Here is an 18761-nt window from a genome sequence, read left to right as displayed (position 1 = left end):
GTAAATGCAAAGCCTTATGTTTGATTCTATGCACGTTTTAGTCATGAATGCACATGAGGCTGTAGGAGTCGATGGGATGAAATAGTCGGGAGATTTCTCGTTTGTTGCACCTCTCAGTGTATGTTTACTCACATAACTTTCACCGGCTACAGAGAACTCCTTACAGGAGCAAGTAACAGTGCAAACCACAGTACAATCCAAATAACGATATTATGTGAGGGCAAGGTTAGGCATGAATTGATCATGTTAAGGAAATGTTGAGTCCTAACAAGGATAGCTGCACAAACAAAGGTTTTATGGAAACACAAAAGTGCATTTGTTTGCATTTTGTAAACAAGATACTAAATTGAGATCAAATTACTATCAGCCCTTAAAATATTTGTTATTTAGCAATTTATAAATATTGGCTATTTAGACAAAAATAAATTCTGTCTTCATAAGCTACTGTGATTCATTTTGCATTATATTAACAAGAATTCCTTGCAAGAACCCAGGTGGGATGGTTATCCAGAGACGTTTACCAGAGATTTCTGCGATTGCAATGGAAATGATAAAGAAAGACGCACCCCAGACCAAACCAATGACCATAAAACAATCAAAAACAATGTCTTACAGGCCTTAGTCATTTCTTTTTTTATTTAAACTTCTACTTTGTCTGACAAAACATTTGTGACTTTGATGGGTCTCAATTTTGTGTCCTGGTATTAGTGTATTTGAGCATGTTTGTGTGTGAAAATGTAGACAAATATCTTGGTCAGTAGTTAGTGAGATAAAATGTGCAAGATACTGCTTCTGTAGCAATCAAAATATATTGTCAGGATTTCTCGAGTACAGAGAGGAGAACAAATAACTTTGGAGCTTATCAATACAACAGTCTTCAATCATTTAAAACTGGAACCTAATTAAAGGTTTGAGTTCCCGTCCCGAGTGTCTGAATATGGTCAGAGATACAGAGGAAATAGCCACAGTTGGGTCGAGTAAGGCTTCTCCTCGAGTGACTTTCTCCGGTCTTCAGTGTTAAATGTGTGTGCTCTATTCTCAGATCCCTCTGGAGGATTAGCAACAGTAAGAGAGGTTAAATTAAAACTACTCTTTTCAATACAACAGTAGATCAATAATCACTTTGGTTGCTGCCATGAAACGCATAGAAATCCCTTTGGATCATTGAATCAAGTCATTTGCATGGATATCTCTCAGGCTGAGTCAGAGAATAGATCTCTAGACCAATCACATGCCTGGTTCTCATCATCTGGGAGGAAACCATTAGAACTATCCAGACTCCGTACATCACCCGCCTCACCACCACCACCACAGTTTCCTGTTTGTGCCAGTTCTTTCTGAGATGATGTGAGTGATGACAGATGATGTTCCAACAGATTTCTTTTATCATCGACTCCATCTCCCTGCTGCGCTTTCCAAGTAGAAACCAAAGTATTGCTGCTGTTACCAGTCTGTCTTTTTCTTCTTCTGAGCTTCACACTCAGTCGTCCTTTAGCAGCAGGAGTTGGAGGAACAAATACTTCACTGTCCTCAGTCACATCACAAACACTAGAGTCACGTTTGCGGTTAATCCTTTCTGGTGTCTGCAGGCGGAGACGCCCGCTCTGGACCCTAAGGGGCTGCTGAGCCTGCAGCAGTTTTTTAGGCTTGTTTGGTTTCCAGAATCTCCTTTTTGGCGTAAATTGACTGTATGGTTGTGCACTGAATTCACCTAATGTCGATGAGAAGGATGAGGAGAGAGGTGAAGCTGACACATCTACTTTTACAATTGGGGTGGACTGAGCGGGGGGGATGAAGTCGAGATCTTGTGTGCCTTGTGGAACGAAACTGTCTCTGTTTCTGCTCTTCATACTTCTCAGTTTCTGTTTGTCTGGTGTTGTATGTGTGACATTAATGTCGCTCCTAAGGTGCTGCTTCAAAAGCAGAGCGCAAGGTTCTGTGGTCCTCCTGACACTTTCTGAATGTGTGTTGGGCGACTTTATGTTTGTGTCCATCATTAGAGAGCAACCGAATAGGTCTACTGAACAATCATAGGCTTCTCCTTCGAGCTGTTCTTCTTGGTTTTCAAAGGACACCTCACCTTCGTCATTACACCGATGGAAACAAATGCTTCTAGCTTGACTCTTGTTTACAACGTCAGTATAGTCCTTGCACACCAGGTCAGACAAATCATGTCGGTCACCAACGTTGTTTGTCGTATTAGTGATATCATGTAACATCCATGAGTGGCTCTCTGCTATCTGTGTGCTACTTTGACAAACAGAAGTTGATTCAATTGACAAGTTCTTGTCTTGAGATCTTATTTCCAGGTTGTTTCTTACTGTTTCGCTCTGATTTTGCACATTTAGATGTGGCTCAGTTCCACTCACAATGTCAAAATCTTTGTGTTCCTCGCACAAAAAATCTGTGAGACTCTCAGAGAAAGGCAAATCCTCCCACGCCACGGAGCTTGACGAAAATGTTTTGAGGAGTTGTCTTGTAGAAAACCCCTTCGTTTTACAGCTGAGTGGTAAATCCCTTGTGTGGCCAGGCGGGGAGGTACTGAACCAAGAGTTTATGAGGGGGGTGGTTTCAACAGCTTTCTCAAAAGACCTGTTTGGGCAATTGGCAAATGATTGAGTAAAATCAGATCTGTGCTCTGAAGAAATAAGAGGTGACAGAGCTCTCTCCTCTGTGACTTTGTGCTTATCCAGACACACTCTCTGTAAATGATGCTTGGTTTCCTGGCAGCTGTTTTCATTTCCTCTATAATCCTGGGTACCGAAGCCTTCCTCCTGCTCTGCTGAGGAAGTAACTAGTCCCAGTGATTGTTGCCATGGAGGAGTCGGAGAAAGGGTGCTGTCTTGGTGCTGCGACCTAGGATGAAAACAAACAACTATCATGAAATGTCCACACAGGAAGAACATTTCGAAAAAGTACATGTGAAAAACGATAAAAAGCATGTGAAACTAACTTTGTTTTCAACAGTTTATAGGAGGAACTGAGAGAAGAATTAAAGTGGGTGTCAGAAGACGGCACATAAACATGATTCCAGTGAAGGCATGTTGGACTGTCCTTGTTTTTACATATTTTAAATTTTTATCATTTCATTCATTCTTTGCAATTTCAGCACATTTAATTTGTATTTTTCCTCTTCAAGAGCAATCTCAAGTGAAATAAAAAAAACTTTTGCATTGTTTTTACTTTAATTTCAAATTTCTAAAGTCAGTGTTACTAACTCCCATTTATGTGTAATTTGTTTCAGCCCCTCTACAGACCCTTTAATAAAGAATATTGAGATTATCAGATAAAAAGCAGTAGTTAACAGTAGCCACTTGGTTGTATTACCTTTGCAGGGAGAGGGAAAGAAGCCCTGGGGTAGAAAGTATGGAGTTATTAAAGCTGCTGAATGGAGAAAGATGACGAATCAGCAGCCGGGTTGTTTCAAGGGGTCTGGAGGTTTTGGACCCCAGCTCATTTTCTGCAGCTTTCTGAAGAAGGGTTCGATAGTAGCTGACCACTGTGCAGCCACCCAGGCCTGCAGCTTTGGGGAGAATCATCTGACTGGCGATAAACTGGATTCTGTCTCCATCTTTACTGAGTCCGGGCCCCCCAAAACAAAGTCCACTCTCTGTTCCAGTGACCTTGAGGAATAGGGATGGTATAAGTCAAGCAGCATAAAAACAAAATCTATGATTGAGACCAGAGATTTCTTAACATTTGAAAACATCTGTTAGGAATAACGCAAAATAATATTTGGAAACCAAAGAAATCCAGTCATGAAACTAGCATTATAAACTAATATTTGGATTATTCAGTTTTACTCAAAATTTAAACATGGGAAACCTGGCAGGAAAAGTTCATAATTGAACTGTAATGACCTGTTCAAATTCAAAATACACATGTAACTACCGGTACATCAGATAGTCTGAAGTAGTTTGCCTCCAGATCCAGCAGGGGGCACTCACTATAAGGGTAACCTATTGCATGCCCTCTCGACCAATAAATAAAGTGAGCCAGTAATGTTAAGATTGCCAAGTGACATTGACAGAAGTTTTGAAAGTGACAGTCCTAACCAGCATTGATACACACTCTGTAAGCATTAAGATACGCAATAACTATTGTACCTTTATACCAAAGATGAAATGTCTGCCAATGAAACAGTCCTTGACAGCTTTCGCCAACAGTGAGGCTCTGGTTGATGCTCCAACTTGTCCATCTACATTCTCCACCAACCTACAAAATTACCAACAAAACAAACATGCCTTCTTAAACAAAGGTCAAAAAAATGATTTCCTCAGATCAAACATGTTTTTCAGCTCAAACCACAACAAGTTAATAGTTCCGTTTTCTGAAATAATATATTCCTTCAAGTATCAAAGAATAGAGGAACTATTTAACACTGCAAAATGCAAATACTGGATAACGACTGCTAAGCCCACTAATTACTAAATAAAGTGATCACATGACAAGTTGTGTCAAGACCTGAGTGGCTCATTAGCTCTGTTTAATCATATCCTGGAGGAAGTAATGCAGGGAATCCAGAAGTAATGCTGCATACAGGCTCAGATCTACTGAGCCTAATGTCATATATGTATATTAAATCAGGCCATTAAACCAAATTTGTGTGTGTAAATTGTTTAATAAATGGCCAAAATGTCCAGCACAAGAACTAAAACAAAGTGTTTAAGATACATGAAATGTATTGTACAATGAATGTGAATTAAAATGGACTCTGACAAAGATTAATCAATAAACAAGTTAATCAACTACAAAAAAATTGGAGTGGCTGAAAAAGAATCTCTGCTCACCTCTGTAATCCACTCGCAGGGATGCCAAAGAATGGGTTCAAGCAGGTTCCAAATACTGTTACTCCAAATATGCAACTCTCCCGGGTCACCGTCAGAGAGAGACGATATCTGTAATCAACCTGTTCCCTGAGACAGCTGTAACCACATCTGGAACATCTGCATCTGTGGCGGGCAGACAGATTAGACACACGAAGGTGAGAGGGAGTTAGTGGGGTGCAAAAGGTTGAGACCAACTTAAATTTGTAATCACCTTGAATCTGAAATCACATTATCTGAGACCACTATAAGTCTTAGATCACATAAATATTAACCTTAAGTATTGAGGCCACCTTAAAGCTGAGATCACGTTAAGTTTGAGAACTGTGGTCATGTGGTCCTTCACCTCACTCTTGTTCATGATGGGGGTTCGAGGTGAATCTCTGTATGTCCCAGCAAACTTCCATCAGTGGACCAATACATTCATTTTCAGTTTGTGACTAACTCAGATCCGCAGCGACATTAAAATGAACTGAGACACGGTGAAGTTGTGGAATTGATTAGAAGTTGACTCAGACAGGTTGACATGGTTTTTCCTCGGTGATGTCGTGAACAGAGTTTCTCTACACCCACTGTGTTCCTCCTGAGCAGAGGAGAGTCAACTCTTTAGGCCCGGTTGTGTTCTTACCTCGTCGTGTCGCGCTGATCGACATCGACCCTGGAGAAGCAGCCTTCACAGCAGGGATAAAACACACAGGCATCTTGTACAGACAGCACAACACAGCTCACCAGAGCCCGTCTCACCGACATTCACTGACTTCACCCTGGCTGCAGCTAGCATGCTAACCTCGAGCTAACTGAGGCGTCTTACGAAACGAACGGCTGTGTGTTGTCTGTCACAGCAGCAGCGTCAGTAGCGGCGAGTATTGATGACGATAGAAGTAAACGAAGACGGAACCAAATGTGTAATGTTAAAAAGTTAGTCTGAAGCTCCTGCGGCTGCTGGAGGGTCTCTGTGCTCACTCATTCATCACCAGTGTTATCGAAGTACTTCTCTACTTTTGATTTGCTGGCGGTTGTCGCGTCAGCTTGTGGGTGCATTACCGCCACCTACTGGACGCCAATTGTATAGTCTGCGATGTGGCTGGGCAGGTAGATGATAGACACTAAAAGATAAGATAAATAAAATGTCCACTTCTTGTGCCTGGAGATGTTGTATAATAAAGTATGGAAATAAAATAATAATGTCAACAGGTTACTTATTAACTCAGCTTACAGTCGGGTGTGAACACAGGCTCCAAATATGTGCTTATAACTCTTAGTTTGTAACTTCAGTGTCACATTCAGTTTTCGTCTCACATTTTGTGAAAGTTCACTGTTGAAATTACTGCTGCATACAATAATTACAAATGCATAGAATATTTCAGAGACAAACACTTGGCCTTGCCCATTAAAGAAATGCTGTCTTGACAAAATGACTGTTAAAGCCACTGGTCATAAGTCTATCCAACCTGCCTAACCATCCTTGTGGACTCAGCTCAGTTTGTGCCTGTAAACCTAGTTGTTACAGCGACCATGTAAGCTTTGGAGGACAGCAACATACTGCGCATACACAGAAAGCAGATGAACATGCAGCCATTCTTTCATTAGAATAGCAATAAAGAGTTTGTAATGTTAAACTATAAAATTTGGCACTAACCACAGTAGAAATAGAGAAATTGTCTTTATTCCAATTAATCATAAAACAGAATTTTGGTAAGTGCACAGCAGGTAAACAGAAAATGGAGTATATTGTATTGGAAATTCTAGAATACAATATCAAATATCAAATCAATAATAAATGACTATTTATTTGAGCCTAAATTTAACATTTCTTTTGTATATCAACATGAAAACAAAAACCTAAAGTGACTGTCTCATGACTTATTCTCTGTTTATTTTAATAATTAGTAAACAAATTAAAAATATCACTCAAACTAAATAACTTTGTATGAATAACATATTGTAATAAAACTTAACACACAGATTGTGGCACACAGGATTCTATGGTAAACAAACAACAAAAAATATATCCTACTGTGATATTTATGCCCCCAGTGTTAATGTTTGTTTATTATTTGTTAGATTTCTTATTTCATCCCTATTTTTAAAATATTAATATATTTTATCATTGGTGATTTCCCACAGAAATTATTCTCAGAGAATTATAACAATTGCAGATGGTAAATATATATATTTTTAACATTACAAATATCTATACTAGTGCACATTTTAAACTATCAGAATTTTAAGAAACTGTACAATTTGGCATCTGCAGGGTCAATATATAACTGAATGGCTCTTTCTCTTTGCACTTGTGATCAATCATGATCACTTGAGAAATAAAAGTTACACTTGAAAAAATGTAAACTCTCAATAAATGTGTTTAATACTTTACTCTTAGGAGAAACGTCAGTTGTGTCAGCATTGAAAGTTTGATAAATACAGGCCAATATTTAATCTAGACTGATGACTGCACATATTACAATTTGAAACACAACGATGAACATACTTCACTACAACGTTTGAGACCATTCACATTATAATTCATACAGAGATAATGACATGAAGGAAATTTGCAGTGGATGATGGGTGTGACCACAGTCCTAAAGATGGCCTGTGTTTTCTTCAAAAAACGGAAATGTGAGCATTGGTTCACCACAGAGGGGCTCTGGTCAGCACCCCCTTCCAGCTGTGAGAGTCCGCGACCTGTGACATGAAACATGAAACTGAAAAAAACAAGTGTGGTGGCAATGTTGAATTAAGAGCAGATTCTACTCTGCCATTTCTGCAAAGATTACTATCGTACATGAAGTTGGACTTACAACACAGTCAATGAATTAGATGTGTAAATGAGCACAGAGACAAGAAAACATCAGCGCTGTCATGCTGGTTTTGAGTCACATATTATCTAATGCTGAAGTTGTTTTTTCTGTATAAGGCACCATCATCTTGATGTTTGCAGGGTTATTTAGTATAATATGTATAAAGGTAACATAAAGGGTTTTATCAAATTTTCAGATCTACTCAGCATTTGGTCGGTCTGGGTCATTGGGCCATTTCCTGAGAAAAACTGCAAAAACTCTAATTTGATATACAATAAAAAATCCCTGTAAGAGTTTCTGAGATCAGTGCAATTAGAAGCTCTGCTTGGTGGTAAACTTGACAGTATGAACATTTACTTCTTGGTCGTGGACATAGTAGATGCATTGAATCACAACAAGACCTGAAATCTGAAGACACTTAAAATCAAATCTACATTATTATATGCTAGCTATGTTTTATCAGATAACCTCACCTGCATTCTCCTTTGAAGAAACCTCAGCTTCTGGTCGAGACATTCAATCTCCTAAAACAGGAAGGGAGAGGCCACAGTCAGGTGGATGTAGAAATGCATATGAATGTAAAGTATCATTCACATTGTTGTAAGACGTCTACATCAAAGTTAAAATACCTGGTCAAGCTTTTCATTGCGCCTGAGATTGATCTGAGGCAGAAGGTCCTCCAGTCTTTGAATCTTACAACAAAACACAGGAATCTAAATTCAAGTTCTGGCAAAAAAGCTTAATGGTCCAGACAAAATGAAAAAAATACAATCAGACAGAGAAACATGCTGATCACAAAAACACTGCATGACTGAATAGATAATTTCATGAAAGAAAAGTCTATAACCATGAAGTTGTGCTTATTTAGATCAGAATTTGGATGCTTGGTGCATGTAGACATTTCAAATCCTATCTTACCCTCCTGTCAATAGTCTGTAGCCTGGTCTTCATGCTCTTGTTGATCACAGTCATGGGAATGGTTCTGGGCTTGGGACGCACTGGGTAAAGCAAAATAAACCACATCATTACATGGAAAATTTGCCTTTTCCTCAGGTTGATTTTATATCATCAGTAGTGTAATGTGCCAAAATGGGTATATGAGTCAGGCACATTTAAGGAAGTACTATTATACTTCTGCATCAACTATATGTGTGCGAATACAGTGTTGGTTTGTGTCCTAATTTGTAACCTAAAATACACGTCATTTTAATATAGTGCCTTTAAAGCTTATCAGTTAGTATTTGATAGATTTTTTTTAGATATTTAATAACAAACAATATATACTGTGTTAATAAATAAGCTATATATTTCCTGGAGAGCTTTGCTGCCTTTGGACAGTGTTAAAGGAGCAGTTTCACCCTGTTTCCCTTCTCCCCATCTTAACCCACAGATCAAGAAAACATTGCTCTTACCATGCTGAAAGATCTTGGCTACCTCAAGCACATAAGGCCTGTTGTGAACAACACATGGCACCAATTAGTGCTTAATATAAGTATTAGACAATGAATAGATGAGTGGAAATATAGGACTAAATGACTACAGTCAAGACTCCTCACATGTGCTTGCTGTTAGAAGGCATTGAGCTGTTCAGAGGGATCAGACAGCCACGATGGTTCCTTATCTGCACACAGAGGAAAACAAAATTTATTCAGCTCATTGTGTTTTTAACCACTTTATTTCTATATCAATAGTTTCAACTATACAGATTTTTCTTTCTTTATAACAATATTCTATCCATGCATGAGGGTAAATAAGTCTTTGTACCTTGAATATTATATCACAACAGTTCAGTCCAAAGGTAGTGGTGATGATCTTAAAAAAAAAAATGGAAACAAGGCAAAACATTTCAAATACTCACATAAAACACACTGTTTCTTCTGTTTGTGATTTTTACATAAATATTCTGTGTTATATTCTTGATTTTCAATTGGTAAACATGAAGAGAACAGGTCCATTGTTCCAAGTAATGTGTGTGGCATTTGACTGACAGAACCAACTGTCAAGAAATTGGTTAAATTGAATGCATGCATGGATGGATGGATGGATGGATGGATGGATGGATGGATGGATGGATGGATGGATGGATGGATGGATGGACCACACCTGTATGATCATGGTGACATCAGCTGCTGGAGGGATGGACACCTCTTGAAGAGCCACCACTCTGTCATCTACAGCACATACAACACTTTTTTAATATGCCATCTTTGAAAGTGATTATATTTTGTAACAAATGGATTTATTCATGTTTCATCAAATCCTTAATCGAAGACTTCATTTTAAAATGATTAAAATGTTTGCAGTAACTCCAGGAACGGTGAACCAATACAGTAGGTGGTGGTGATGCACCTTGACGTTGGTTGCCACCCGCCAATAAACAGAACGAAGAAGAACCACGACTGAACCACATAGTAACTGTTTTGGTTACTGTAAGTTAGCTATGACTCAAAAAAGACGTTGTTTGAACTGGTACCTGTTCTATCAGGTATTTGATAACTGCACAGATACGTGCTGAACATGAACTGTAAGCCTTGCATGATTTTACCTTGATTCCAATGTCCTTAATGACTTTATAATTATTTATGTTATTTTTATTTTATTTATTTATAGCCTAAGTGACAGTTTGTTATCCTTGAACAATGATCCATCCACATTTACGTCTGTCAATGACAGAATTTTGTCAAATGATAACTCTCCAGATAAAAAAAGTTAAATCTGTGTTCCTCAATAGTATATGTCTGCTCTCTGAGGCGCCTAGAAAGAACAAACACAGGAATAATTGTGTCTCACAGTAAATTAGGGCTTTTCAGCCCCTCTTTTAATGGCGTTACAAACTCTTCAGAGCTCTAATAACACACCAATAAATCCCAACAGTCAAACGCAGCTGTTAATGGATATTTACCAGCGTTTTAAAAAGAGAAAACCTCCTCCAGAGTAAAGAATACACGTTCGACTGGTGAGAAAATAACAAAACCTGTAGTCTTCAAAGCGTTGACGGGGCAGGTTACCATGGACACAGACGCACACAGTAAAGAAGAGAATTCATCAGTGATCGTGGAAACAGAACCGGACAGAAATCTACGAACCATTTTTGTCCAGACGCCTCAGAGCGATCCAGGCCTTTAAAGTGCGTGATCTATCAAACGCGGCGTGAGACATGTTAACCCGCACACACAGCTGCTGCTGTCACCCACTAGACTGTTTATAAGAGAGGGTCACGCACTCTTTATATACAGTCTATGGTCACGCACGAGAAACCCGCAACATCCGGCCAGGGAGTTTCATAATAATAATAATAATAGTAAATAAACAAAACAAGGTTCATTTCTGGTTTCATCATCAAGTAATCCAACCCCATGAAAACACAAATTAAAACGAAAGCATGTACTAATAATAACAACAGAACAGCAGCAACAATAATAATAATAATAAAGCTACATGACATTTTTCATTCCACCAATCTATTATTTGGAATTATACACTAGGGAGTAATCTTCTGGTGAGAAGTGTGAGCTTTCCAAGTCCCTGTGACCAAGAATAACCAAAATAATATAACACAGTCAACAATCAACATAAATGGCTCTAAAAAGAAACTGTATTTATATAGCGCCTTTCAAAATGGTTACACTGTGCTTTACAACACACTTTTCCATTATGTTAATAACTTTTTCTTCCAATCAATGTTGTAAATATTGTAATTTTGTTAATGTGTTACATGTTATAGCCACACGTGGCATCGATTGCACTCCTGAGGGAGTTTTTACCCTCCACGGTCACCACAGTGCTGCTCGTTGTGGGAACTGTTCGGCCTTATACCTATTGAGGTCCTGACATTATTATGTAATGATCTGGCTCTTAAAATTTAACTGAACTGAATACCTTTTGTTATAATTCATCCCTTATTTTGCCATGGCTTTTTGTGTGATAAACTTTGTAACCTTGTTTAGATAAGTGCTATACAGATATGATTATTATTATTATTATTTTGTGGACTCAAACATGTCTTCACCCACCCCTCTATCGGCATGGTGGTGAGTAGATAATGAGCGATCCAGTAATGGGTAGAACTCTTTTAGTACACACAACCTAAAACAAAGTGCTTCACAAAGTAAAAGGTACAACAAGAAAACAGCAACATGCAATATATCAAAATACCAATGATAAAAATAAAATAAAAGTAAATATAATCTGCTGAGATAAAAAACATTTTTAACTTGAAAAGTGTCCATGTAAGAAAATAATATTGACAACAGCTTAATTTTTAACAAAGGTGGCAAAAGTACTCACAATCTTTTCTTAAGTAAAAGTACAGATACTTGTGTAAAAAAAGACTAAAGGCAAAAAAAAAAAGTACTGATTCAATGCCTTTACTCAAGTAAAAGTAAGAAAGTACAAGCTCTGAAATGTGCTTACGTACAAAAGTAAAAATGGAAAAAGATGTAGGCAAACAAAACTGGATAGTTTTCCTTTTTTGTTAACAACCTGCAAAGAGCTGGTACAGAGGGAAAAAATGGACAAAGTCTAGTTTTGCTGCCACAGAATAATAAAGGCTGAACAGAACCAAGGTCCTGCATGAGTACCTGGATCATTTTTATACAGGGAAGTCCCTGCCCCGATACAGTTTTGAGAATAGTAGAGCAGAGAGTAAGGAGTAGAAAGTATAGATATTTGTGTTCAAATGTAGGAAGTAAAAGTAAAAAGTCATCAGGAAAATAAATACTCAAGTAAAGTACAGATACCTGAAAAATCTACTTATGCACAGTAACAAAGTATTTGTACTGTGTTACATCCCACCTCTGCTTTTAAGTTTAATTATATGTTATTAGAAAAGAAAAGTTGAATCTGTTCTGTACTCCTCATTCAATTCTCTTTCTCTTTCGGTATCAACAGTTCTCAGCAGTCCTCCTCCATGATGTCACTGTAGTCCAGGTTTTGTTGCTCAGGGAGCTTGATAAGGTTGCTGTTGGATAGCAGTGTCTCCTCAATGCTGTACTGTTTAGAGAAACACACACAAAGTGCAAATAGTCATTGATCAATGTAGATTTTTTTCATTCATCAGTGGCCCATGCCTTTCCCACAAGCATGATATTAAATCTATGTAAAACCATCTGGGTATGTTTTCAAGAACTACATATGAAAAAAAACTGTCCCAGAACCGTGACTGAAACCATGACCAGAACTCTGATGTTGCCTGACAATTTGTTGAGCTTTGTCTCACCTGCTTCATCTCCCTCTTAATAGTGGCCAGATCTTCCCCCTTAAGTTTGTCCTTGAGTATCTGCAGCTTCTGCACGCAATTGGACAGCAGCTCCAACACAAGCCCACATGAGTCTGTAGACACCCTTGTCTCTGTGTCCTCGCTCTGGAGAGAAATGGATAAACTTGACTGTCATAGTAAATTTAAGCGCAAAAGCAATAAAAAGTTGAAAAGAGCTATCAACATTGGTGGAAATGGATGTAGTTATAAATGATAGGATCATATTTACCAGTGTGATGTGCTGCAGTTTGTGTGCCAAGTTCTCAGTCGCCTCTTGAATAGTGGTGAACTTAGCAAGATGCAAATGCAGTTCCACAGCAGCAGCAGAGCACCTCGACTGCTGAGTCTGCAGGAGTTGCACATGTTCTGCCAGTTCCTGTTGGTCACTGTAAAAGCAGAACAGAGAGAGAGAATAAGCATTGCACAGCTGCATACATGAATCCATTTTTCTTTACAATTGTCTCGCTGTCTTACCTGTCGAGTTTGATACTGTTGGACAAATCAACTTCCTCGAGTTTCGAGACCAGGAGCTTCCTCTGTTTCCTCAACTTCTGCAGGACTTTGTCATTCTCTTTCTTCAGCTTCTCCAGCTGTGAGGGTTGTTCCCTTTTTGTGACCCAGGTTCCCACTATCTTCTACACACAGAAAACACACAATAAGATATTTCGTTATTACACAGCTGAGATAATAATAATAATAGTAATATAACTTTGTTTTTCTACAGCAAATGCTTTACAAAAAACATAAAACAACACAGAACAGCAAAAATATAACATAAAAGAAAATATTAAAACAATCAACATCCATTAATCAATTATTAAAAAAATTATTTAAAATGCTAGCAAGTCTAATCTCCTCAAGGAATTCCAGATCTTCTGGACCCTGGTGGCAAAAGCTCGATCACCCTTAGTTACCAGCTTTGATTTAGGAACTACTCGCAAGTGTTGATTATAAGATCTTAGAGTACTTAGAAGCATACAGAGTTAGTAGCTCTCAACTGTAACTGGGGGCCAGACCAATGGGACCAGGCATAACTTATCCACCTAGCAGGCAAATTGCTAGGTCAGGGTCAAGGATAATTAACTCAGTAATAATACTAATTTTCTTTCTGTCCACATCCATACCCGGTCATCTGAGACTTCAACATTGTTGTTCCTCAAGGTCTCCTCCAAAGTGAAGGTAGCATCCCCTACTTCTGCGATGGTCTTGTTGATGTCCTCGACCTCCTGATTCTGCAGGAAGCAAAGTTTAGAACAGGTGCAAATATTAATTACCCATTGTCATCTAAGATAACTTTTATTATTATTATTGCTAAAAAGTAATTGGCCAGTGACAAAGTTTGTGATCAAAGAGGGAACTAGGGAACAACATAAAATAAAAGCATTCACTATAATGATATTCCTAAGTAGTACAACTTACCAATATTTGTATTTTTCGATCATCGTATTCAGACTCAGGGAGCACTATTTTGCAAGTAGCCGCCTGAGCTTTTTTTATGTGAGCGATGAGGTTGAGCTTCCTCTCTTGTTCCTCCTTATTGTACAGTTCCTCCAGCTGCTGTGTCTTGATCTATAGCAGAAAGAAGAAGAAAGGGAGGGAGAGATGGGAAACAAAGGAAGGTAGAAGGAAACCAACTTGTAATGACTACATTTCAGAAACAAAAAGTACTTGACACAGGAGGCTATGTGAGCAAACATCGCACTTTCACCCACTAACATCTTAGCTGTGCACTTATTTTGAAGAAACAAAAAGACCAAGAAGAGACAACAGCATTGCTTTGGGGAGTGGGGGTGATTGTTTGCACAGTGTGCAGTCATCGGGAATGCTAATGTACGCAAACCTTTAAGCTGTAGCCATTAAAATGAAAAGGACGCAGGTGAATGAATGCTGAAAAGCCCCTGTAACCACTTAACATGTGACTCATAAAACTTGTATCAGTGGTGATGAGAGTGGTGGGAAGTGAACCCCCCCCCTGAGAAAAGGTCACAAGTAACCTGAAGAGCTTTGTTGGCGAGCAGGGTCTCATTGTTCTTGGCTTGGAGCTGGGGAAGAGACATGTTGTAGTTCTGGATCAATGAATCCAGATTTTTTGACTTGCTCTTGCAGGCCAAACTCTCCTCCTGAATTGGTGAGGGTGGAAAAGTGAGGGGCAGAAACAAAGGGAATATGAAAAGGGGTTAAGAGAGGAGGCAAATCTGTGAGAAAAGTCAACAACTCTCGGGAAGTACTATTTCACTGTCAAAGTCTCAGATCTCATTTAAGCACAGAGCCCAACAACTACTGCTTCAGTGCATAATAGGTAAAATAACCAAATAGGAGACTGCAAACAAAACAATGACAATATGTATGTTTTTATTATATATTCATCCTAGTTGTCATCCAGTTTTTGTAATTGTAGAATTAACTTATTATGCCTATGGTATAAAATAAATGACTACATGGTTTCTACAATCGGCAACTGTGACTGTTGTTTTTTAAGAAAATATCACTGTGGGAAAAACTGGTGCTGACGATATTCATTTTGCAACATTTCCAGTAAGTAAGTGTACATTTTTGTGACGCAAAACCTTATTTTTAGGCTAATATGTGCATGTTGTATTAACCTTGATAAGACTTTTGAGTTTCTGGTAATCCCTCATGTTGAACACAGCCTGACTGCACTTAAACTTGGTCATCTCAATTTGGATCTCCATTGTCCGTAGTTCCTGAGAACACACACAAAGGTTTTTATCTCTGACTGGACTCATCTGTCATCAGGATGAAATAAGCATTTTTTATGTTTTGCACATCTCTACATGATATTGAAGCATAAGTACCGTAGCTCTTTCCTCATCCTCCTTAATGTGAGAATTATGAGGTGCTGGATAATGGTCACTCTCATGTTTCAGTCGCTGGCTCTCCTTCCACAGCAGGTCGAGGTCCTGCTGGTATCTCTGAGTGGTATTTTTCATCTCATTGAGATGCTTTGTCTTAGTAGCCAATTTATTATTAAGTGTTGGCTCTGCTTTCTGAGGAAAAGGCAGTAAAACAAAAAATGTGTTAGTGAGAAAATAGAGGTAGACATACAGTGTTTGAGGATATATTGGAGTTATACTTTTGGTGTCACAAAAGTATTAACACATTTAAAGGTGTATTGTATAGTACAGTAAGAATGAACCACAAAAAGACCCTGTCATAGTAATTCCTTCTTTTACCTTTCCTGGCATGCGATAGCCAATATCGTCCGAGCACCTGTTAGGAAAGGGTTGTTTGAAGATGCGTTCCTCAGCCTAGGAAGCAAAAGCAAAGAAAGATTTTAAAAAACAAAGCGGAGAGATAAACTTCTTTAGTGTGGACTACACTACACTTACAGTTTTCCGCTCTGACAGATTCCTGGATAGACTTAGGTTCTGCTCCCTCAGCTGGCGTACGCACTCATCATTTGCCTTGATGGTGGCCTGATAGCTCTGCATCTTTGCTTCCAAGATGTACTCTGGTGGACATAATTAACCGTTAGATCAAAAGGAGTAGGAACCATAGTAGGAATTCTAATTGTTTCCTGTTTCAAATTTTGTACATTTTGTATTAAAATGTTAACTACAGGTTTCATGAACCCCTTCTCCAACTCACTTGCGCAAACAGTTTTTTTTGTTGTGTTGCTGATGTTCTGATCTTTCTTCACGACACTGGTGGCCTGAGAGACCTTTGCACTTGTGCTCCCTGGTGGATCTAATTAACCATTAGATCAACAATACATAGACATAAGTGTTATCATTAATTAATTTACAGTTGTCAACTAACTTGTCCTGTTCTTTATTTTTAGTGTGAATGGTGACTCAGCATTCACACTAATAATAAAATAACATAATCAGAGCAGATTCAATAGGGTCCATGCAGTGTCGTGCTTGGGCCCTAATGAACAATGCTAATTTCAACAAAAAAGGTTAAGTATGGGTTTCATGAACCCCTTTTCCACTCACTTGAGGGCTTATCTTGTTGGCTAACAGTTGCCATTGTTGTATGGATGTTGAAATTGATACTCTGTGGCAAATTCTCTTACTTTTAGTTAAATTTTTCTTGGGGGTCTCTGAATCTCTTCAGAGAATTTTGAGATCATTATTTACAGAAAGCTTTGCACTAGACATAGACATCACCTTACATCAAAGACAAATGACCAACTCAATGGGAATGTTTTGATCTTTTCTCTTTGATGTCATTCTTTGTTACTTGTTTAGATAAATCAGAGGTTTGAAATTATGCATAATTATCAATTGATTGAAAGGGGATCTTACCATTAGCTGTTTCTCTGGCTGCTAGCCTGTTGACTGCTTGGCTTTATCTGAGCTAACCGGCTAATCCTTGTCACTGAACATGACAGGTTTTCATTCACATATCAGATGAATAATATAGTTTGTTGTACGGCTGATTGACCTGACAGAGAAGTCAAAGACCTGTGTGCTCCAGTTTCTGTGGCAAGTAAAATGGAGTATTTTATTTTAAATCTGCAGTGATGAACAGGTACTGATGTCCTATTAGTTTCTTGTTAGCTTAGCTCTGCTAATCAGCCAGCTAATGAATTAGCCTTGGGTTAGCCTCCAGGCAAGGTACCACCTGTAATGATGATGCTAAAAGAAGAGTTTGATTGTTCACTACAATTTACTACAATTATTAAACTGACATGAGAGTGTTCGAGTTTATGGTAAAAATACTTTTAAACTGAAGGTGACTGTGTGTTTGGAGAGTAAGCTCAACCATGTTAGTTAGAGAACGATATGTAATGTTTAGCTCGCCATCCTAGTAATGTTAACAATAATTCTACACTTGACTGTGTATGTCAATGTGAGTAACTTCTTTGTTAATAATATGTTAGATTATTTTCTATAAGTAATGTTCGTGCAGGTGTTGCACTGTTTGAGCTGGAGTTTGTTATTGCGGCAGTACGGTAAAGTAACATTGAATTAAAATAGTATGATAATATTACCACAACAGACACCGATTATCAGAAATATGCAGAAATAGATTTATTGTGATTGACTGAAAACTGAACATTTAACATCATATATGCATTTTGAGTTGTTTAAAGAAGCGTAACATCAGCGTATTGGTGTTGATGTGTTGTAATGTGTGACTTCAGTGAAAACTAAGATTGTCTGCTACATTTAGTTTTTTGCATTAACCTTAAGCAGACCCTACTGAATATGCCATTCATGTGTTAAATAAGTGAACTTGCTAAATTTAACTATTCGTTTGTCACATGAAAATAAATAGTAGGAAGTGTTTTTTACCAAAACACGAAGAGAAGCTACAGGATGGACACATGTATGTTTGCATTTGAAATGGAAAATAAATCAACCCCAACTGTGAAACTTGCCTGGACAATTGACTTCTTAATTGTAAATTGTACAATCCAACTGAACTGGTGCATCAGTGGCCTTTTATTTTGAAGACAACATTTTCTTGACAGATTGCCACTACACTTTAACTGTGAGGTTTTGGCATAATCCACTGCCAAAGTCCCTTCTACTGAATAAAATTCACCCTGTTCATTTAAATTTGATGTACAATAAAACTGTTATCTTCCATAAGTAGTTTATGAGCCTTATACCTTTACACTTAGTACTACACTAAGTATTTTATGAACCTACAACAGGAACAAGTATTATGTAGTACTTTTATGGTGTAGTTTAGTAGTAATCCACAGTCAACATCCCTTCTACAGAACAAAATTCAATATTCAATATTTCATCTGAAACTGCTGGTATAAATACTATGGAGTACTTTCACCGTGTGAAAGTACTCCATAGTATGACACCGTGGAGTCATCTACGGTCTATAAGTACTTATACTAGAGAACAAAATTCAGCCATCTAACTTTTATTTGGAATCAAAATAATT

General features: G+C 38.1%; 3 protein-coding genes across 12 annotated transcripts; all 3 read right to left on the bottom strand.

Annotated features, from left to right (window-relative positions):
- Positions 1 to 607: 607 nt before the first annotated feature.
- On the bottom strand, positions 608 to 5829 carry ddias (DNA damage-induced apoptosis suppressor). 2 transcript variants are annotated; one of them, XM_069521890.1, is made up of 5 exons: positions 5102 to 5829; positions 4791 to 4952; positions 4107 to 4215; positions 3328 to 3623; positions 608 to 2856 (listed from the first exon to the last, which is right to left on the bottom strand). In XM_069521890.1, exons 1-5 carry the CDS (start codon positions 5185 to 5187, stop codon positions 1194 to 1196), a joined length of 2316 nt encoding a protein of 771 aa, XP_069377991.1. In that variant the 5' UTR covers positions 5188 to 5829; the 3' UTR covers positions 608 to 1193. The 2 variants fall into 2 exon arrangements, with proteins under 2 accessions (XP_069377991.1, XP_019935154.2); XM_020079595.2 differs by having other exon boundaries at positions 5455 to 5829.
- Positions 5830 to 6674: 845 nt separating this feature from the next.
- On the bottom strand, positions 6675 to 11844 carry LOC138407199 (uncharacterized). Of its 7 annotated transcripts, none has more exons than XM_069522086.1 (10): positions 10717 to 11844; positions 9734 to 9801; positions 9395 to 9442; positions 9187 to 9251; positions 9043 to 9080; positions 8549 to 8628; positions 8260 to 8322; positions 8104 to 8154; positions 7438 to 7534; positions 6675 to 6854 (listed from the first exon to the last, which is right to left on the bottom strand). In XM_069522086.1, the coding sequence occupies exons 1-9, from the start codon at positions 10787 to 10789 to the stop codon at positions 7481 to 7483; spliced, it is 540 nt and encodes a 179-aa protein (XP_069378187.1). In that variant the 5' UTR covers positions 10790 to 11844; the 3' UTR covers positions 6675 to 6854; positions 7438 to 7480. The 7 variants fall into 7 exon arrangements, with proteins under 7 accessions (XP_069378187.1, XP_069378176.1, XP_069378196.1 ...); XM_069522075.1 differs by having other exon boundaries at positions 7438 to 7514; XM_069522095.1 differs by having other exon boundaries at positions 6675 to 7878; positions 10533 to 11844.
- Positions 11845 to 11981: 137 nt separating this feature from the next.
- On the bottom strand, positions 11982 to 17013 carry LOC138407192 (outer dynein arm-docking complex subunit 3-like). Of its 3 annotated transcripts, none has more exons than XM_069522029.1 (13): positions 16847 to 17013; positions 16497 to 16595; positions 16238 to 16359; positions 16082 to 16156; positions 15704 to 15895; positions 15491 to 15592; positions 14882 to 15007; positions 14307 to 14456; positions 14012 to 14119; positions 13362 to 13522; positions 13117 to 13273; positions 12849 to 13011; positions 11982 to 12622 (listed from the first exon to the last, which is right to left on the bottom strand). In XM_069522029.1, the coding sequence occupies exons 1-12, from the start codon at positions 16878 to 16880 to the stop codon at positions 12889 to 12891; spliced, it is 1449 nt and encodes a 482-aa protein (XP_069378130.1). In that variant the 5' UTR covers positions 16881 to 17013; the 3' UTR covers positions 11982 to 12622; positions 12849 to 12888. The 3 variants fall into 3 exon arrangements, with proteins under 3 accessions (XP_069378130.1, XP_069378119.1, XP_069378128.1); XM_069522018.1 differs by having other exon boundaries at positions 12849 to 13016; positions 16847 to 17005; XM_069522027.1 differs by having other exon boundaries at positions 12849 to 12992; positions 16847 to 17005.
- Positions 17014 to 18761: the final 1748 nt, after the last annotated feature.

Source organism: Paralichthys olivaceus, chromosome 1 (assembly GCF_024713975.1).
Source record: "Paralichthys olivaceus isolate ysfri-2021 chromosome 1, ASM2471397v2, whole genome shotgun sequence".
In the NCBI taxonomy this organism is placed as follows: Eukaryota; Metazoa; Chordata; class Actinopteri; order Pleuronectiformes; family Paralichthyidae; genus Paralichthys; species Paralichthys olivaceus.
The sequence above is the reverse complement of the archived record's forward strand: the minus strand, read 5'-3'. Positions and strand labels throughout refer to the sequence as shown.

Bases quoted from the DNA above. Each gene is read 5' to 3' on its own strand.
- ddias (XM_020079595.2), bottom strand. From the start codon at position 5,576: ATGTCGGTGAGACGGGCTCTGGTGAGCTGTGTTGTGCTGTCTGTACAA. The intron at 4,953-5,454 runs GTAAGAACACAA...TGCCCGCCACAG, and splicing joins GATCAGCGCGACACGACGAG to ATGCAGATGTTCCAGATGTG. The intron at 2,857-3,327 runs GTAATACAACCA...TTTTCATCCTAG, and splicing joins CTTTCCCTCTCCCTGCAAAG to GTCGCAGCACCAAGACAGCA.
- LOC138407199 (XM_069522063.1), bottom strand. From the start codon at position 10,789: ATGTCTCACGCCGCGTTTGATAGATCACGCACTTTAAAGGCCTGGATC. The intron at 9,443-9,733 runs GTGTGGTCCATC...TTTTTTTTTAAG, and splicing joins ATGTCACCATGATCATACAG to ATCATCACCACTACCTTTGG. The intron at 9,252-9,394 runs GTACAAAGACTT...CTCTGTGTGCAG, and splicing joins GTTGTGATATAATATTCAAG to ATAAGGAACCATCGTGGCTG.
- LOC138407192 (XM_069522018.1), bottom strand. From the start codon at position 16,880: ATGGCAACTGTTAGCCAACAAGATAAGCCCTCAA. The intron at 14,457-14,881 runs GTTACTTGTGAC...TTTCTGCTATAG, and splicing joins TCGCCAACAAAGCTCTTCAG to ATCAAGACACAGCAGCTGGA. The intron at 13,274-13,361 runs GTAAGACAGCGA...CTGCTTTTACAG, and splicing joins AACAGTATCAAACTCGACAG to TGACCAACAGGAACTGGCAG.